This window comes from Elephas maximus, chromosome 4 (assembly GCF_024166365.1).
Source record: "Elephas maximus indicus isolate mEleMax1 chromosome 4, mEleMax1 primary haplotype, whole genome shotgun sequence".
NCBI lineage: Eukaryota > Metazoa > Chordata > Mammalia > Proboscidea > Elephantidae > Elephas > Elephas maximus.
The window spans coordinates 14,715,439-14,735,084 of record NC_064822.1 but is presented as its reverse complement, the minus strand read 5'-3'; the positions used below and the strand labels follow the sequence as shown (position 1 = coordinate 14,735,084).

Sequence of the window (19,646 nt, the reverse complement as noted above, 5' to 3'; positions counted from 1 at the left end):
TCAAGTGCCGGGCTATAACAGCCAATGATGCGCCAGGGCTCCTGTGGCGACAGGGGAAAAGGAAAGCGTCGGTATTGCAGCAGCCAGCAACGCCCACATTTTGCCACTAGCTTGGGGATTGGCTCACACTTCCTTCTTCGGGGACCCCAGGTGGGGAGGTAAAACCTGGGGACGCCCGGAGGAAGATGCTCGATGCTCGGGAGCCCCGCGGCTCCGGAACGCCCGCCGCCCTGCTAGGAACCCTGCGGGAAACGGGGCGCACGCCTCCGCTGCGGGTCGGTTTTCCCCAACGGCCGCGAACGGCAGCGAGCTCGCGGCGAGCCTGGGGCCGGGGCGGGGTCCCGGCTGCACTCCTCGCCCGCCGCTCGCACGCCCCCAGCCCGGATGCCCTGGGCCGGGAGGCGGTGCGCCCGCGCTCTCAGCCCGCCCCCGGGGGACAGGACTGGCCCGGGCCGCCCCGCGCCGCCGCTCATTGGCCCGCGCCGCCGTCCACTGACGCTCGGAGCCGAGCCTGTAGGAGGCGGGCGGCCGCTAGGCTCTAAAGGCTGCTGGCCGGGCGGCGGCGGGAAGCCGGCGCGGGGACCTCTGCGCTTCGCTGTGACCTGGCCGGGCTCTCTCGGGTCCCTGCTCACCATGGACCCCCCCTCTACACCCAGGAGTTCCTTCAGGAGGTACCTGGAACACCTCTCCGGGGCCGGCAAAGCCATCGGAGTCCTGACCAGCGGCGGGGATGCCCAAGGTGAATGGGCGCCTCCCCGGCTCCTGGCGCGGGAGGATGCGGGACGCAGGCGGGCAGGGCCGGAGGCTGCAGCCCGCGCACCCCGGGGAAGCGGCGGCGCCGGCGGCGCTGGGAGGGGCGGCACGAGGGCAGGCGACCAGTGAGGGCGGGGAGCTCCCGGGAAGAAGCTTCCAGCGCGCAGGAACGGCAGTGATACCTGTTGGGCGGGCGAGGCGGGCCTGGCGCCCCGGAGTCACGGGGTGGGGAGGGGAGAGGTCCGGTAATGAGGCCCGATTTTCAGAAATAACCAGTTTTCCACCTCTGCTTTTGGTTTTCACATTGAGATTGCCGACTGGGTCGCCGTCGGGGTCATTGCACCTCTGAGTCGTGGAGTAACAGCCGGGGGTGCCCGGGAAACTTAGACACCGCTCTGCGGCCGCGGCAGCCTCTGATGCCGCAACTGCCATCCGCTCGGTCGGTGCACCCGTCCGCCCGCCCCACCCCTACCTCCCCGAGACGAAATCGGAAGGAAGGAATGGTTGGCTCCCCGCGACTCCTCGGCGGATTGCATCCTCTGGGGGGCCGGGAGAGGGCTGCTTTGCTGCATTGCAGGGTCGGGCGGAGCGGGGACCCCGCCTGGGAGTTGCCCCTGGCGGCCCGCCACCGCTTCTCATTTACAGTGGGAGATTTTTTACAACGGTTTTCTCCTCTCTTACGTCCTGTCCCCTTCTGGCTCGTGACAAAACCGAAAACTAATGAATCACGAGGCCCACTGTCTCCTACCCTCCCCTCTGGCAAAGACGTCCCAGGCGCGGCGGCAGGAAGCCGGAGGAGTCCCGGCACGTCACCAGCGCTCGGGTGTGGATTCCGGCCGTGCCCAGCGCGCACACACAGCCCGGGGCTGGTTTTGGGGAGCAGGGGACACCGAGCAGGGGGCAACTAAATATTTCATGTTAAAAGGAGGGCTGGCACGGCCGCGCTAGCGGGCTCAGAATCTTGCTGTGGTACCAGGATAGACACTCGGGCCGGAAGGTTTTTGCACGTGGGGGCGCTGGGGTTTCCGGATAGTATGATTGCGTGACAGCGTAACTCCCTCGTTAGTGGCAGAGCCAGCAACCAGAAGTAGATCAACGCTTCCCAGGCACGTAACTTTTTCCCTTGCAGTCACCTCATGGCTTAAAGACTGCTCAGGCTGGAGACTGGATTCCCTGAGTGTTCCCCCCCCCCTTACCCCAGATGAGTTGAAAAGGCTCTGAAGGTCATATTTGCACATTTTTTCGAGGCCACACATCGTGGAGGGACGTTCAAGAGATGCCCTGAGCCTTTCTCTTTCCCGCCTCTCCTCGGTGCCCTTCCTTCGCCCCACCGTGGCCCATGACCTTTTTGCCCTTGAGAGTGTGCCGACCGTCTGCTTGGGTGCAAGAGCCTGGTAGCGCGCCTCGTGCAGCGACAGGTTGTGGCGCTGTGAGGCTCTGGCTCCTCCCCCTGCAGCGCGGTGCCTACGTGATGCCCAGCCCGTCGCGGGGGCCGCCTCCGCGCCCTCAGCCTCTGGCCACTCAGCGGTGATAGCGGGGCTCCTGGGGCCTCGCCCCAGCACAGCGAGTGGAGGCAAACTGCGCAGTGGTGGCTTGCTCCCAAGGCCTCTGAGCATCCTCGGAGGAGAGCGCCTGTGGCCAGGATGCTGCATGGGCCGGGGCTAGACCCTCCTCCTTCTGTTACAGGCTGCAGTCCTGGCTCCGCTAACCTCACCCAAAACAAGCCGGCCTCCTTCCATCCCAGTGAAGCAGTGTTGGTCTGATTTTATATTCTAGTAAAGTAATTCTCTGTATACACATAACTTGTGGGTGGCTGGTTTCTAGGAGAAAGAAAAGACTGTGATAAAACAAAGGCCAGGATTGGGAAAATAGGAGAGAATTGACTGCCTAAGTTATTTAAACAAACACCTTAAGGTGTGTATGTGTGTGGCATTGAGGTGAGGTCTGGGGTTGAGACTGAAGAGCGGCTTCGAAAGCATATGGGTGCGTCCACAGACGTGGTGCCAGGGGTAACAGGGAAATTTCTGGAACGAATCTTATCCGGGTGGTAAAAGAGAATAAAATATTGCACAGAAAGAGGACTTGAGCTCTTCAAGCACCAGGACTTCAATGTCAGGGTTTCAAGTTTACTTTAGAATTAAGGTGCCAAAATATGGGTCAGCCTTTTGACATTCTTGTCCACAAGTTTGCCAAAATATTGGTAGTTAATGTACAAGCACGTGAGATAATGGTGCGATGGATGGCATTACCATTTTCCCTACTTCTTATCCTGGTTCTGCAACTAGTTATGAATAATGAAGTTCAGTAAGTCAGTACCGCTTGACCTCAGTGAAAAAAGAATGTTTGAAAACTAAAAATGTAATCAGAGCATTGCTTGGTGGTTATAGCTTCAGGTTAAGGGGAGATGGCTACTCTTCGTGACAAGCTGCATCAGACATGATAGCCTCATTCTCAGTTGTCACATCTGGGCTGTCTCTGGGGAAGCTAATCATGGCCAGTTGCCTGGGCACTCTCCCCTCAGGTAGTGATAAGGCCATTGACTCAATTTTTCCTTAAACTCCTGGAAAACAGCTATCCCCTCTTGTGATATTATCTTGGGCCTTTTGGGATGTTTGAATACATTTCTTTCTGAGAAGGTCCCCTTGAGATGTGTTCAGATTCTGGTCTTATAAGCAGAGACCGTTAAAGCAGGTTTGAACCCTGGTGGCGAGTAGTTAGGAGCTTGACGGCTAACTAAAAGGTCAGCCGTTTGAATCCACTAGCCAGTGCTTGGAAACCCTATGGAGCAGTTCTGCTCTGTTGTATAGGGCTACTATGAACCCGAATTGACTTGACAGCAATGACTTTGCTTTTTTTTTTTTGTTTTAAAGTAGCTTATTCCTAGAAATGTTATCTATTTTATTCTCTTTTTTAAAAACCATTTTATCTTAATTCTAAATTATAACAGTAGTTAATTCCCCCTGAGATAGAAGACTTCTGTTGGTAGCTAATGATCAAGGAGAACACATTCAGGCCTTCATTTTGGGTAATTTTCTAATCAAATGTGAAATTATGATAAAATTCTGTGTTGAGATGACTGTGTTTTTGTTAGTTGCCATCCAGTTGGCTCTGACTTGTGGTGACCCGGTGCACAGCAGCACAATGCTTTCTCCAGTCCTGCACCATCTTCACAGTCAGAGACATGCTCGAGTCCACTGTTGTGGTCACTGTGTATTTTGAGTGCCTTCCAACCTAGGGGGCTCATCTTCTAGCACTACATTGGACAACATTCTATTGTGATCCATAGGGTTTTCACTGGCTAATTTTCAGAAGGAGATTGCCAGGCCTTTCTTCCTAGTCTGGAAGTTCTGCAGAAACCTGTCCACCATGGTGACCCTGATGATATTTGAAATACTGGTGGCATGTCTTACAGCATCATAACAACATGCAAGCCACCACGATAGACAACTGACAAGTGGTAGAGATGACTATAGCTACTATTTACTGGGCATGATTTTTATGTATTAGGAGCTCTAAATTTCTTATCTCTAGGTCTAATTACATCACTCCAAGGTATGCATTTTTTTTTTTGTCTCCATTTTGGAGGTAGAAAAAAAGAACTTACAAAGAAATAATAACTTAGTTAATGGTCACGTAGTTAATGTGTGGTAGTGCCAGTGTTTAAACCCAGGTCGACCTGATTTTAATCCCAAATAGTTTCCATAAATGACCGTGCTTTGGTGAACTCATAAAATCTAGGTAATGCTTCAAAGTGAGCAAAGCCAGCCCAGCTTTCTCAAAATTATATAGGTGATTTTTTGGGCAGTTTTCTCAGTGGATCAGAAAGTGTACTTTTACAATGATTGCAATCAAGGGGGCTAAAATGATACCACTCTTAATACCAAAGCTCTCAGGTGTTTTTTCCAATGGAATATAATAAGAAAATAAAACTGGAAATCTTTCGTCTATATTCTTTACCCTCTCACCCCTACCAATTAAGGAAGAATGAGTGTGTCAGGGTAAGATATTTTTCCTCCTTGTTTGATTATTTTCTGTTGGCACAAGAAATGTCTGCAAATTTAAATTGATTTTAATTCCTTTTAATCTAAAATAAGCCCCACATCACCAGATAGACAGATTTATCATGACGAAGTACCTATCCCAACAATAGTGTCATATCATCAAAAATGACCCACTGCCTTAGACACAGTTTGTGGGCTCCAGAGGACCTGGTATGTGGCAGTGCTGAGAATGCTGGGAAATTTAAGCGCACCCCAATAGTGTAATGAATATGAAAATTCAGTTCTTTTTTGCTATGGCAAGAAGAACATTGGAAAAATGTTTGCACAGATTGAGTATACTTAAGTCTTTCTAATTATTATTAAGAATAACATTTTGTGGCCACTTAACTGTGTTGGAGTCCTGATGACACAGTGGTTAAGAACTTGGCTGCTAACCAAAAGGTCAGCCGTTCGGATCCATCAGTCACTTCCTGGAATCTCTGTGGGGCATTTCTACTCTGCCCTATAGGGTCACTATGAATCGGAATCGACTCGATGGAAACAAGTTTGGATTTTTGGTTTTTAACTATGTGCCAGGCACTAAATACTTCACATGTGTAAATTTATCCTCATTTTACAAATGAGAAACTGAAGTCTTCAGACTAACTGACTTCACACATCCTCTAAATGGTGGAGTTGGGCCATCTGACTCCGAATCTACATTCAAGAGCTGCAGTAAGAATGTGTGGGTGCCAGGAACCATATGTGCCTTATGCACCGTTGTATTTCTGGCAGCCAGCACAGGGGTAGGCACAGTAATATTTGCTGAATGTCTTCTGTTTGGAATCTAAATTAAAGACATATGGGCCACTTTCTTTCACAAAATGGCAGGGGACTAGAAATTCCAACTACCTTCTAAGTAAGTCGTTTAAGGGAATAAACCTTCAAAAGTGCGCTCTTTATCCTCAGAGCAATATCTGTGAGTGATTAATGCCTCAAGATTACAGCCTTCAATACAGTAATCAGAAATGTGAGTTGCTGGTAGACTTACCCCAACTAAGTTGATTCTTCCATTCAATAAATGTTTACTGAACACAAGTTAGTGTCTTACTTTGGCTTCCTTTATTTCCCTGATGATTCGCTTGCATAAGAGCCCAGTAAGATGCAAAGGGAGTATGATATTAAGGTTATGTGTCAACTTGGCTAGGCCGTGATTCTCAGTAGCTTTTCAGATGTTATGTAATCATCCTCCATTTTGTGATGTGAGCAGCCAATCAGTTGAAAGGGGAATTTCCTTTGGGGTGTGGCCTGCGTCCAATATATATGGATGTTCTGGCAAAGCTTGCTGTCTGGATCCTGCATCAGACTCGTCACCCTCTGACCTCTGGTTCTTGGGACATGAACCGTCTTTAATAAAAAAATGCATGTATTTCCCCTTGATTATGGTATTATATTTTTGTTTACTAAAAATTACCTTCCAGGTGACTCAGATTTCCTCTCACTTCTTCTTTTTTCTGTGCTTCTTTACCACTATATAGTTTGTTCAGAATTACAGTAATTGTACCTGTCAGGGTATAAGAAGGAGCATAGCATATGGCAAGAGCAGCATACTGAGAAAAGACTTATTTAGGTCTTGGCTCCTGGCTCTGCTGTCTACTGGTTGTGTGACAGGGCCTGTGTTTTCATTTGCAAAACGAAGGAGTTGGAACTAGTCACTATCCATCTTCTTTCTCTCTCTTCTTCTCTCACCCTCTCCCTTTCCCCTAACGCTTTTCTTCAATGAAAGTCCTCGTGCCAAAGTAGAATGTTTAAAAGAGGGAAAATCAGGGCTGCTCTAGGTCCCTCCATCAGCCTATCCTTGACAGGCTCATTAGCTACTGCTCCTCCATCTTTAATGTACGTGTGAATCACCTGAAGGATCTTGTTCAAATGCAGATTCTGATTTTGTAGTGTCTGCGCAGCCACCACTCATCTGTCAGTGGAAGCTAATGTGTTGCCCTGGTGCAGGACAGGTTTCAGTGGAGCTTCTAGACTAAGACCAAGAAGAAAAACCTAGCGATCTACTTCCAAAAATCATCCGATGAAAACCTTTTGGATCACCGTGCTCTTAACCACATCTGATCATGGGGATGGAGCAGGACCAGGCAGCGTTTAGTTCCGCTGGGCGTGGGTTCATGGGTTTGCCATGAGTCAGGGATTGCCTGGGCTGCAGCTAACGGCAACAGGGTGGGGCCTGACATTCTACTTTAATGCTTAGCAAGCTTGGAGGATGGTCGTGCTGCTGGTTCCTTGGACCTCGTACCAAACTTTGAGTCATAGGTTTAATAGAGCGGCTTGAAAACCCAGGCTGATGGTCGTGCTGCTGGTTCCCTGGACCTCGTATCAAACTTTGAATCATAAGTTTAATAGAGCAGTTTGAAAACTCACACCGTTCTACTTCCATAAGGCGTCTTCAAGGCAGACCATCTCAGTCATTTCATATGAATGGGTTCTGAAATTGACCAGGATTTTGATTGAACAGATTAATTAATGCAGGACCCCTTATATCAAAAAGAGATATTAAAGATCTGATCAGAAGTTCCTTTTGAGAAGAAAAGGATTAAAAGGATGATATATATTAACCTTATCCTGTCATTCCTTTTTCATTGTTAGCTTTGCTCTAATATTAGAAATTGTTTCCTTTTTAAATTTAATCATTCTACAAATTAACAGATCATCTTCGACGTGTCAAGTAATGCTTTCAGCGGAGTAACAAAGTTCCTCCTCTCACGGAGCTCACGATGTTGTGATTTGGTGAGGGTGGACAGGAGAAAGGGACAGATAAACCTATGTAATATGTCAGAGGCTCAGTGCCAAGAAAGAACACCAGTCCAGGGAAAGAGTTCCTGTTTTGTTTAGGGGGATCAGGGAACTGCTGGTTAGGGCCCTTTGACCTGATACCTGAAGGATGCGAGGAAGTAAGTCAGCGGAGACTGTGTAAAGGCCCAGAAGTAGGAGCCTGCCGAGTGTCTGTGAGGACTGCATTGGGGAGGTTTGAGAGCTAGAAGAAAAAAAAAAAAAAAATTTTTTTTTTTTTTCTCCTAGAAAGGTGGTAGGAAATGAGATCAGGGAGGTATGGGAGGAGTTGTAAGCACTGGAAGGACTTTGGATTTTCACTTTAAGCTGGGAAGCAGCTGGAGGCTGTTAGTTACCTTTGATAAGCACAGGTTTGGGAGTGGTGTAGAGATTTGCTGAAGCTGGTTCAGTAGGGAAAGAGGAGAGGGAGCATACATGCTTGCCTGTGAACACACCCCATTTCAGGAGAAGTGGGTGATACTTGAGAGAGTGGGTGCTAGCAGAACTGAGGGGCCTGCGTAGGTCAGAGGGGGGTGGGTTCTGCTGTAGCAGAGGCTTTGACCTTAGGTAGGAGTTCTCTTGCCCCAGGAAGAAAGGCACAGTTTGTGAGCAGAGGGAGGAGCTCGTAGGTGGGTAACAGGACATTCTTTATAGCAGTGGTTAAAAGTGAGAATTGGGAAAACAAGCCAAAAGCCATCGGCAGGAAATTAAATCATGGTACTTGGAAGGGAATACTCCAGAGCCTTTAATGGAGAGCTTTGTGTCGATTGATGTGGCAAGACATACACAATATAGTAAGTATTAAAAAGTGGATTCCAGAGCAGTGCGGTCTGGTAAGAAGGTGGCTGCCACTGGTGGCCTGCATTATGTATGTAATATTAAATTATCTAGTAGCCACATTAAAGAAAGTAAAAGACGCAGGTGAAATTATTTTTTCAAATATTTTCTATTTAACCCAATATTTCAACACACAAACCGAAACCAAACCCATTGCCGTCGACTCGATTCCGACTCGTAGTGACCCTATAGGACAGAGTAGAACTGCCCCACAGAGTTTCCAAGGAGCGGCTGATGGATTGGAACTGCTTACCTTTTGATTAGCAGCTGTAGCTCTTAACCACTATACCACCAGGGTTTCCATTTCAACACATAGTCAGTATAAATATTATTAATGACATATTTTCCGTTCTTTTTCTCTGTATAAAGTCTTTGCAGCCTTGTGTGTACCTGACACTTGCAGCACATCTCAATTTGGACAAGGCACGTGTGGGTCATGGTTACCCTAACAGTGCAGTTCTAGAGCAAGCATAATAGCGCTTGTGTTGAAGAGATCCACGAGTGAATGTTTGTGTTAACGTTTTGAACAGTGTGCACAGGACTGCTAACAGTGGTCGCCTGCTCCCAGATATCTGCACTGGGCACTGAAATGTAGCACGTGCCAGGCACGTACCCCATCAGGGCTTTGCTTGGCTCAAGTGTTTCTCTTTGGTTGGAATGTTCTTTTCCAGATGCCCACTTGGCGAACTTCCCTCACCTTCAGTTCTTTTCTCCAGCATCACTTTCAAGGTGTCCTACTCTGCACTCCCTATTTACAATTGCAGCTGCTCTCTGCACCCACCACCTCTCAGTCCCCCCGAACGCTGATGTGCTTTGTGTTTATTTCCATAGCAGTTAGCATCTCCCACCATTGGGTATAATTAATTTATTATGTTTTTTGTTTATTGATCTCCTGAGTAGAAGAAGCTTAACCAGCACAAAGATCTTCATTTGTTTTGTCAATGCTGTATTCCAGTGGTGCCTAGAGTAGACCTTGATCCATGTGTGTTTGATGAATAAATGAATGAGTGAAGATGGCCTTATAGATTCATGTGTTACATGAATCATAACACCGGACATGGTGATTTGAATAATGTGTGAAGCAAAGAGAGACTCCCAGATGGATAACTTTGATTTACAGGGAGCCAACATCTTGATAAGATTTCTGTTAGGACTTTTTTTTTTCCCAGTACCTAAATTATTAAGCCCGCACGTGTCTGTCAGCTTGTCGTACTGTGGGGGCTTGCATGTTGCTGTGAAGCTGGAAGCTATGCTACTGGTATTCAGGTACCGGCAGGGTCACCCATGGAGGACAGGTTTCAGCTGAGCTTCCAGACTAAGACAGACTAGGAAGAAGGACCCGGCAGTCTATGTCTGAAAAGCATTAGCCAGTGAAAACCTTATGAATAGCAGGGGAACATACTCTGATATAGTGCTGGAAGATGAGCCCGCAGGTTGGAAGGCACTCAAAAGATGACTGGGGAAGAGCTGCCACCTCAAAGTAGAGTCTACCTTAATGATGGGGGTAGAGTAAAGCTTTCGGAACCTTCATTTGCTGATGTGGCACGACTCAAAATGAGAAGAAACAGCTGCAAACATCCATTAACAAATGGAACCTGGAATGTTCAAAGTATGAATCTAGGAAAATTGGAAATCATCAAAAATGAAATGGAATGCATAAATATTGATATCCTAGGCATTAGTGAGCTGAAATGGACTGGTATTGGCCATTTTGAATCAGACAATCATACAGTCTACTATGCTGGGAATGACAACTCGAAGAGGAATGGTGTTGCATTCATCGTCAAAAAGAACATTTCAAGATCTATCCTGAAGTATAACTCTGTCGGTAATAGGATAATATCCATACGCCTACAAGGAAGACCAGTTAATGTGACCATTATTCAAATTTACGCACCAACCACTAGGGCCAAAGATGAAGAAACAGAAGATTTTTATCAGCTGCTGTAGTCTGAAATTGATCGAACGTGCAATCAAGATGCATTGATAATTACTGGCGATTGGAATGCGAAAGTTGGAAATGAAGAAGGATCAGTTGTTGGAAACTATGGCCTTGGTGATAGAAACAATGCCGGAGATCGAATGATAGAATTTTGCAAGACCAATGACTTCTTCGTTGCAAATACCTTTTTTCACCAACATAAACACTGACTATACACATGGACCTCGCCAGATGGAGCACACAGAAATCAAATTGACTACATCTGTGGAAAGAGACGACAGAAAAGCTCAATATCATCAGTCAGAACAAGGCTAGGGGCCGACTGTGGAACAGACCATCAATTGCTCATATGCGAGTTCAAGCTGAAACTGAAGAAAATCAGAGCAAGTCCACAAGAGCCAAAATATGACCTTGAGTATGTCCCACCTGAATTTAGAGACCATCTGAAGAACAGATTTGACGCATTGAGCGCTAGTGACCAAAGACCAGACAAGTTGTGGAATGACATCAAAGACATCATCCATGAAGAAAGCAAGAGGTCATTGAAAAGACAGGAAAGAAAGAAAAGACCAAGATAGATGTCAGAGGAGACTCTGAAACTTGCTCTCGTACGTTGAGGAGCTAAAGCAAAAGGAAGAACTGATGAAGTAAAAGAACTGAAGATTTCAAAGGGAGGATCGAGAAGACAAAGTAAAGTATTATAATGACATGTGCAAAGAGCTGGAGATGGAAAACCAAAAGGGAAAAACACACTTGGCGTTTCTCAAGCTGAAAGAATTGAAGAAAAAATTCAAGGCCCGAGTTGCAATAGCGAAGGATTCCACAGGTGGAAAATTTTAAACTACGCAGGAAGCATCAAAAGATGGCAGGAATACACAGGGTCATTATACCAAAAAGAATTAGTCAATGTTCAGCCATTTCAAGAGGTGGCATATGATCAGGAACCAATGGTACTGAAGGAAGAAGTCCAAGCTGTTCTGAAGGCATTGGTGAAAAACAAGGCTCCAGGAATTGATGGAATATTAATTGAGATGTTTCAACAAACAGATGCAGCGCTGGAGGTATTCACTTGTCTATGCCAAGAAATATGGAAGACAGCTTCCTGGCCAACTGACTGTAAGAGATCCATATTTCTGCCTATTCCCAAGAAAGGTGATTCAACTCATTGTGGAAATTATAGAACAATATCATTAATATCGCACACAAGCAAATTTTGCTGAAGATCACTCAAAAAAGGCTGCAGCAGTATATCGACAGGGAACTGCCAGAAATTCAGGCCGGTTTCAGAAGAGAATGTGGAACCAGGGATATCATTGCTGATGTCAGATGGATCCTGGCTGAAAGCAGAGCATACCAGAAGGGTGTTTACCTGTGTTTTATTAACTATGCAAAGGCATTCGACTCTGTGGATCATAACAAACTATGCATAATACTGCGAACAATGGGAATTCCAGAACACTTAATTGTGCTCATGAGGAACCTTTATATAGATCAAGATGCTGTTGTTCGTATAGAACAAGGGGATACTGATTGGTTTAAGTCAGGAAAGGTGTGCATCAGGGTTGTATTCTTTCACCATACCTATTTAATCTGTATGCTGAACAAATAGTACAAGAAGCTAGAGTATATGAAGAAGAACGGGGCATCAAGATTGGAGGAAGACTCGTTAACAACATGCGTTATACAAATGACACAACCTTGCTTGCTGAAAGTGAAGAGGATTTGAAGCACTTACTAATGAAGATCAAAGACCACAGCCTTCAGAACGGATCGCACCTCCACATAAAGAAAACAAAAATCCTCACAACATCATGATAAACGGAGAAAAGATTGAAGTTATCAAGGATTTTATTTTACTTGGATCCACAAGCAACAGCCATGGAAGCAGCAGTCAAGAAATCAAGAGACGCATTGCATTGGGTAAATCTGCTGCAAAGGACTTGTTTAAAGTTTTGAAGAGCAAAGATGTCAACTTGAAGACTAAGGTGCACCTGACCCAAGCCACCGTGTTTTCAATCACATCATATGCATGTGAAACCTGGACAATGAATAAGGAAGACAGAAGAAGAGTTGACACCTTTGAATTGTGGTGTTGGCGAAGAATATTGAATATACCATGGACTGCCAAAAGAATGAACAAATCTGTCTTGGAAGAAGTACAACCAGAATGCTCCTTAGAGTCAAGGATGGCGAGACTGTGTCTTACATACTTTGGACATGCTGTGAGGAGGGATCAGTCCCTGGAGAAGGACATCATGCTTGGCAGAGTACAGGGTCAGCGGAAAAGTGGAAGACCCTGAACGAGGCGGATTGACACAGTGGCTGCAACAATGAGCTCAAGCATAACAACGATTGTAAGGATGGCGCAGGACTGGGCAGTGTTTCGTTCTGTTGTGCATAGGGTCACTATATGAGTCGGAACCGACTTTATGGCACCGAACAGCAACAACAACAACAAATTATTAAGAGAAAGCTTTATGAAGAACTTTAGTAGCAAGAGTAACATGAATTCATTTTCGAACATGTTCAAACATTTTTGCTTTCACACAGATATGACAACTACTTGAATTCAGGTAGAAGCCAGTAAGAGAGAGTATGCAGCCTCTATTTATTTTCAAAGAGAAGTTAAATATTGAAATTAGTAAGCTTATGATTATGAGCAAAAGGAGTCCTGTGGGCACAATATTTAAGTGCTCAGGTTCTAAACATAAGATTAGTGGTTCAAACCTACCAGCCGTTCGAAAGAAAGACATGGCAGTCTGCTTCCATAAAGATTAAAGCTTTGGAGACCATCTGGAGCAGTTCTACTCTGTTCTATAGGGTCACTAAGAATTGGAATCAACTCAATCGCAACAGTTTTTTTAATAATGTAAATATTGGGAAATACGCAGAAAAATGGGACAGCACTGTTGTTGTTGTTAGGTGCCATGGAGTTGTTTCCGACTCATAGCAACCCTGTGTACAACAGAACGAAACAATGCCCAGTCCTGAACCATCTGTGTATTAGTTATCTAGTGCTGCTATAACAGAAGTATCACAAGTGGATGGCTTTAACAGAAGTTTATTCTCTCACAGTCTAGGAGGCTCAAAGTCTTGAGTTCAGGGTGGCAGCTCCAGGGGAAGGCTTTCTCTCTCTCTTGGCTCTGGGGGAAGGTCGTTGTCATCAATCTTCCCCTGGACTAGGAGCTTCTTTGTGCAAGAACCTTGGTCCAAAGGACTCACTCTGCTCCCATCTCTGCTTTCTCGGTGGTATGAGGTCCCAATGTCTCTCTGCTTGCTTTTTTCTCCTTTATATCTCAAAAGAGATTGGCTCAAGACACCATCCAATCTTGTAGATTGAGTCCTGCCTCGTTAACATAATTGCCTGCTCATCCCAGCTCATGGACATCATAAGGATAGGATTTATAAAACGTAGGAAAATAACACCCGATGACAGAATGGTGGACAGTCACACAATATTTGGAATCATGGACCAGACAAATTGACACACATAGTTTTGGGGGGCACAGTTCAATCCATGACACATTGTAAAACCCCAAATTGCAAGGATCTGTGTCTTAATCACAGACATCTGTTTAAAATAGGCTATTAGTAAATATTTGCTTAATTTTTCTTTTCTTGGTTTTTTGTCCTCCAGGGTCCTTCATCCTGTAATCCTTCACAGAATACTCTGCAGGCCTGTCACCCTCAGAATGTGTCAGCCTACAGGGAGGGCCTAGCATGAGGCAGGAGTTCTCAGTCCTGCTTGTACACTAAACTCATATGGAGAGCTTAAAACAAAATGGCCCTACTGCCTAACTACACTAAGAATTTAGGGCCCGACAGGCATTTTTCATAAAGTGCCCTTTGGTGATTCTAATACACGGCCTGTATAATAGAGGAAATTGTGAAATTTTTTAAGTTAAAAGACTAGGGTTTAGATTCTGGTGCTTATTAATTTTTTGGCTAATCAATTTATCCTGAGTCAACTTTCTAATCTCTCCAGTGAGGTATTACTACCTCAGCAGGCTTCCTGTGAGAATTAACTGCGATGCTTACCACACAATAGCTGCTAGTACATCATAAGATACCTCCCTTCTAGGTCCCAATCAGAATACTACTAGCTCTGTAAGTGCTAGTGGGGTGGGGAGGGGGCAGTGCAGAGAACGAGCTGATTTAACTTTGTTACTCTAACTTGCAGGTGAATAAAGTCTGCTTAGAGCTGTGCTCCTGAGGATGTGGTCCCCACATTACCTGGAAACTTGTTAGAAATGCAAATTTCTAACTTACCCCAGACCTGCAACTGACAAGCTCTGGGGGAAAGGGCCAGCAATCCGTGTTTTAAAACTTTCCCCACCCCTTGCCCCCAGAAACCCTGGTGGCGTAATGGTTAAGAGTTTGGCTGCTAACCAAAAGGTGAGCAGTCGGAATCCACCAGGTGCTCCTTGGAAACCCTATGGGGCGGTTCTACTCCGTCCTCTAGGGTTGCTATGAGTCGGAGTCAACTCTAAGGAAAAGGGTCCCACCCCGCCGCCCCGTCCTTCCAGGTGACCCGATGCAGGCTAAAGTTAGGGAACTACTGCTGTATAGTGAAAGCACCATTTCTCCCCAGAGAATACCAGTTAACCCAGAAGAGGCGTTGGTAGAATTCAGACAGGGAGGCTGGTGTGAAAGTCTTCAGACTTCATGGAGCAGAGCTTCTTTATTCACAGGTGACCGGTATTTATAATGTTTGAACGTTTTGAGGTTAATTCTTCAATCACAGAGACCACAAAATGAAGTCCTAGAATTATGGAATCTGTTGGAAGGAACCTTAAAAAATTAAAAAGCTTTTATTTCTTCACTTAAGACTTGAAGGTTGAAACATGAGTTCAGTGACTTGAATGTTAGCAGTGCAGAGTTAAATAAGACAGCTCCCTGCCCTCAGATTTAGAGGATTGGATCTGTCCAAAAAACCCGTCGCCTTCGAGTAGATTCTGACTCATAGCAACCCTATAGGACAGAGTAGAACTGCCCCATAGAGTTTCCAGTGAGCGCCCGGTGGATTCGAACTCCCATCCTTTTGGTTAGCAGCCATAGCACTTAACCACTACGCCACCAGGGTTTCTGATTGGATATGTACATGTAAGCAAATAGGTGCAATAAAATGCCACACTTGTGAGCACAAAGACAAAGAGGCAGTTTCATCCTGCCAGGAATAAGGGGAAGTAGGGTGAGGAGAAAGTCAGGAAGTCTTCATGAAAGTGACAGGACCTGAATACATGTTGTTGTTGTTAAACCCCAAAAAACCGGTGCCATCAAATCAGGTCCAACTCATGGCAACCCCATGTACAACAGAACGAGACACTGCCCAGCCCTGTGCCATCCTCACAATCATTGTTATGTTTGAGCCCAGTGTTGCAGGTTCTGTGTCAGTCTGTCTCGGCAAGGGTCTTCCTCTTTCTCTCTAACCCTCTATTTAGCAAGCAAGATGTCCTTCTCCATGGACTAGTCCCTCCTGATAACATGTCCAGAGTATGTGAGATGAAGGCTCGCCATCTTTGCTTCTAAGCAGTATTCTTGCCGTACTTCTTGCAAGACAGATTTGTTCATTTTTCTGGCAGTCCGTGGTATATTCAGTATTCTTTACCAACACCACAACACCGTAATTCAAAGGCAGCAGTTCTTCTTTGGTCTTCTGTATTCATTGTCCAGCTTTTGTATGCACGTGAGGGAATTAAAAATATCATGGCTTGGGTCACGTGCACCTTAGTCCTCAAAGTGACATCTTTGCTTTTTAACACTTTAAGGAAAACTTTTCCAGCAGATTTGCCCAATGCAATGCATTGTTTGATTTCTTGACTATTGCTTCCATGAGTGTTGATAGCGGGTCCAAGTAAAATGAAATCCTTGATAACTTCAGTCTTTTCTCTATTTATCATGATGTTGCTTATTGGTCCAGTTGTGAGGATTTTTGTTTTCTTTATGTTGAGGTATAATCCGTACTGAAGGCTGTGGTCTTTGATCTTCATCAGTAAGTGCTTCAAGTCCTCTTTGCTTTCAGCAAGCAAGGTTGTGTCATCTGCATAATGCCGGTTGTTAATGAGTCTTCCTACAATCCTGTTGCTGCATTCTTTGTATCATCCAGCTTCTCTGTTAGCTCATCATACAGATTGAATAGGTATGGTGAAGGGACACAACCCTGGCATACACCGTTCCTGATTTTAAACCACCCAGTATCCCCTTGTACTGTTCAAACAACTGTCTCTTGATCTATGTACAGGTTCCTCATGAGCATAATTAAGCATTTGGGAATTCCCATCCTTCACAATGTTATCCATAATTTGTTATGATCCACACAGTCGAATGCCTTTGCATAACCAATAAGACACAGGTAAACATCTTTCTGGTGTTCTCATCTGACATCATGGATGTCAGAAGAGACATGGCCTCTTCTGAATCTGGCTTGAATTTCTGATAGTTCCCTGTTGATGTACTGCTGCAACTGCTTTTGAATTATCTTCAGCAAAATTTTACTTGCATGTGATATTATTCCTTAACTTCTGCATTCCATTGGATCACCTTTCTTTGGAGTGGGCACAAATATGGATCCAGCCAGTTGGCCAGGTAGTTGTCTTCCAAATTTCTTGGCATAGATGAATGAGCATTTCCAGTGTTGTGTCCGTTTGCTGAAGCATCTCAATCGATATTTTGTCAATTCCTGGAGACTTGTTTTTCACCAATGCCTTCAACACAGCTTGGACATGTTCCTTTAATACTACAGTTCTTGATTATGTGCTACTTCCTGAAATGGTTGAACATTGACCAGTTCTTTTTGGTTCAGTGATTCTGTGTTCCTTCCGTTATCTTTTGATGCTTCCTGCCTCATTCAGTGTTTTGCTCATAGAATCCTTCAGTATCGCAACTCCAGGCTTGAATTCTTTCTTCAGTTCTTTCAGCTTGAGAAATGCCGAGTGTGTTCTTCCCTTTTGGTTTTCTAATTCCAGGCCTTTGCACATACACGCACACACATATTACGTACACATACGCACACATACATACTATACTAGAGTATAATATATATGTGTGTGTGTGTGTGCAATGTTCACTTTGGTCTGGTCAGTTGGGTACATGCCTCAGTTGACCATTGAAGTTAAGTTTTCAGTTTCCAAAAATGTACTTAGGTGGAAGGCATTTCACAACCGTAGCACACACCCCCCTCCTATTTATATTACATGCATGCTGCCTTTATCTCCAGGGTATCGACACCAGGCTTTTTCAGCTAAATGAATATTGTCATTCAAATAGTGACTGTTCGGAGGTAACAGTCTTATGCCAAGACTGCAGAGCTGGCATAATTAAAATAAAATAAAAATTTACCCATCTTCAGAGCTAGCTTGCCATACACATTTATCCACGTATTTAGTCTCCTTGCCTGTCGGAATATACTCCTGTTCAGGCACATTTCCTTTTATTTGTTTAGCAAAAGCTTCACTTACTTCATCATCTGTGTTCCCCAGCATCTTTAATTCTGACAGTCGTTTCTGAAATAATTCATAAAGGATAAGAATTGAAACTGTTGGGTGTATAGGCAAAATTAATTGAAAGCCCAGGCACTCTTAGTCCCGAAGGCCACAGGGCTGTGTCTTTCGGGACGTGTGTCATGAGTCTTTTTCAGTTCTCATCAGCCTTGACTCACTCACTAAGATAATGATGTGATGTGCAAGCCTGACCTGTTCATGGCACTGCTAGGTGGTTGGATACACGCCACACTCGACTATTCAGGTTAAGTGTTCAGTTTCCAAAAATGGGACTTCAGTGGAAGGCAAAATTATGTCTGACAGTCTTACGTAATGGCACATTATTGCATAAAGCTGCCTTTAATTTCTTTTAAGGCCTCTGGGAATGCATGAAAAATGTCCTAGATTTGTCCTGGTTAGGTACAGGTTATTTATAGTATGTTGGCTTAGTTTAATTTTTCTCGTAATAAAATTTCAGGGCTTGTTTCGCATTTTTTTTTTTTTACTCACAGTAGATGATAATGTATGGAGGCAGTGGTGATTCAGTGGTAGGACGCTCACCTGCCGTACAGGGGACACAGGTTCCATTGCCAGCCAGTGTACCTCATGCAGCCACCACTCATCTGTCAGTGGACGCTTGTGTGCTTTTATGATGCTGAACAGGTTTCAGTGGAGCTTCCAGACTAAGACAGACTAAGAAGAAAGGCAATCTGCTTCTGAAAATCAAAACCAAAAATCAAGCCCATTGCTGTCAAGTCAATTCCAATTCATAGCGATGCTATAGGACAGAGTAGAACTGCCCCATAGGGTTTCCAAGGAGCGGCTGGTGGATTACCAACTGCCGACCTTTTGGTTAGCAGCCGAACACTTAGCCACTGCGCCACCAGGGCTCCAGCCATGAACACCCCGTGGATCACAGCAATCTGATCTGCAGCTGATTACATGGATGGCGCAAGACCAGGCAGCATTTTGTTCTCTTGTGCGTGGGGTCGCTGTAAATTGGGGGCTGACTCCATAAAAAAAAAAAAAAAAAAAAAAAATAGCAGCCAGCAATAGACGATGATAAAATAATCTATTTTTCATCTTCTCCTCAAATTACAGACCCCTTGTTATTTTCAGTATTGTTTTCTTTGAATTTAGATAAATGCAAATAAACTGCTACTCTCTTATGTTGTTTTGCAGTTGGATGTAGTTTCTTACAAATTGATACCAAATCACAGTTGCTCAAGGGTTCATGGTGATATATAGACTCTTTTAGGGTGATGTTTATTTTTTGATAAGCCTCAAAATGCCAAGCACTGTGCTTTATATTCTTTGTTTCTCTTATGGTCATTTTTCATATTAGGACATTGAGGCTTACGAGAGGCGGTGTAATTCAGCCAAGGTCACAGTTGATTTCTAGTCCAATCCGAACGCCAAGTCTCTTAAATTACGGTTACTTGTGTTTGTTTCACAGGCATGAATGCTGCTGTTCGGGCTGTCGTGCGTATGGGAATCTACGTGGGAGCCAAAGTGTATTTTATATATGAGGTCAGTTTTTGGTGTCCATTCGTTCTTTCTTTAACTCTCTGGAGTTGTTACGTAGAGGCGAGCGATGTCAGGCAAACACATGGAGCTCACTGGGAGAATCCGGGTACCGCGATCCTGGGGCCTTTCACTAGACCACAGAAGCCTCCTGCTGCTGGGGAGTTTTACCTCCGAGTTTGCCCTCACTCGTCCAAATTGTTGCCTGTAGAGATTGGTGTTAGGAAATGAGGGGAGAAAGGAGATGAGATGTAGCAAAAAAGCCATTTTAATACCAATTTACTGGCCTTGGTTATA

The 19,646-nt window shown here is 45.0% G+C and overlaps 1 protein-coding gene across 1 annotated transcript in view; it reads left to right on the top strand.

Moving 5' to 3' along the window:
- Positions 1 to 482: 482 nt before the first annotated feature.
- The window catches only part of PFKP (phosphofructokinase, platelet), a 73,269-nt gene continuing 54,105 nt past the window's right edge, over positions 483 to 19,646 (top strand). Inside the window, exons 1-2 of the mRNA XM_049881655.1 lie at positions 483 to 739; positions 19,282 to 19,355. Of these exons, the coding sequence (XP_049737612.1) occupies positions 634 to 739; positions 19,282 to 19,355 (180 nt within the window). The 5' untranslated portion in view covers positions 483 to 633. The remainder of the gene's footprint in view (positions 740 to 19,281; positions 19,356 to 19,646) is intronic.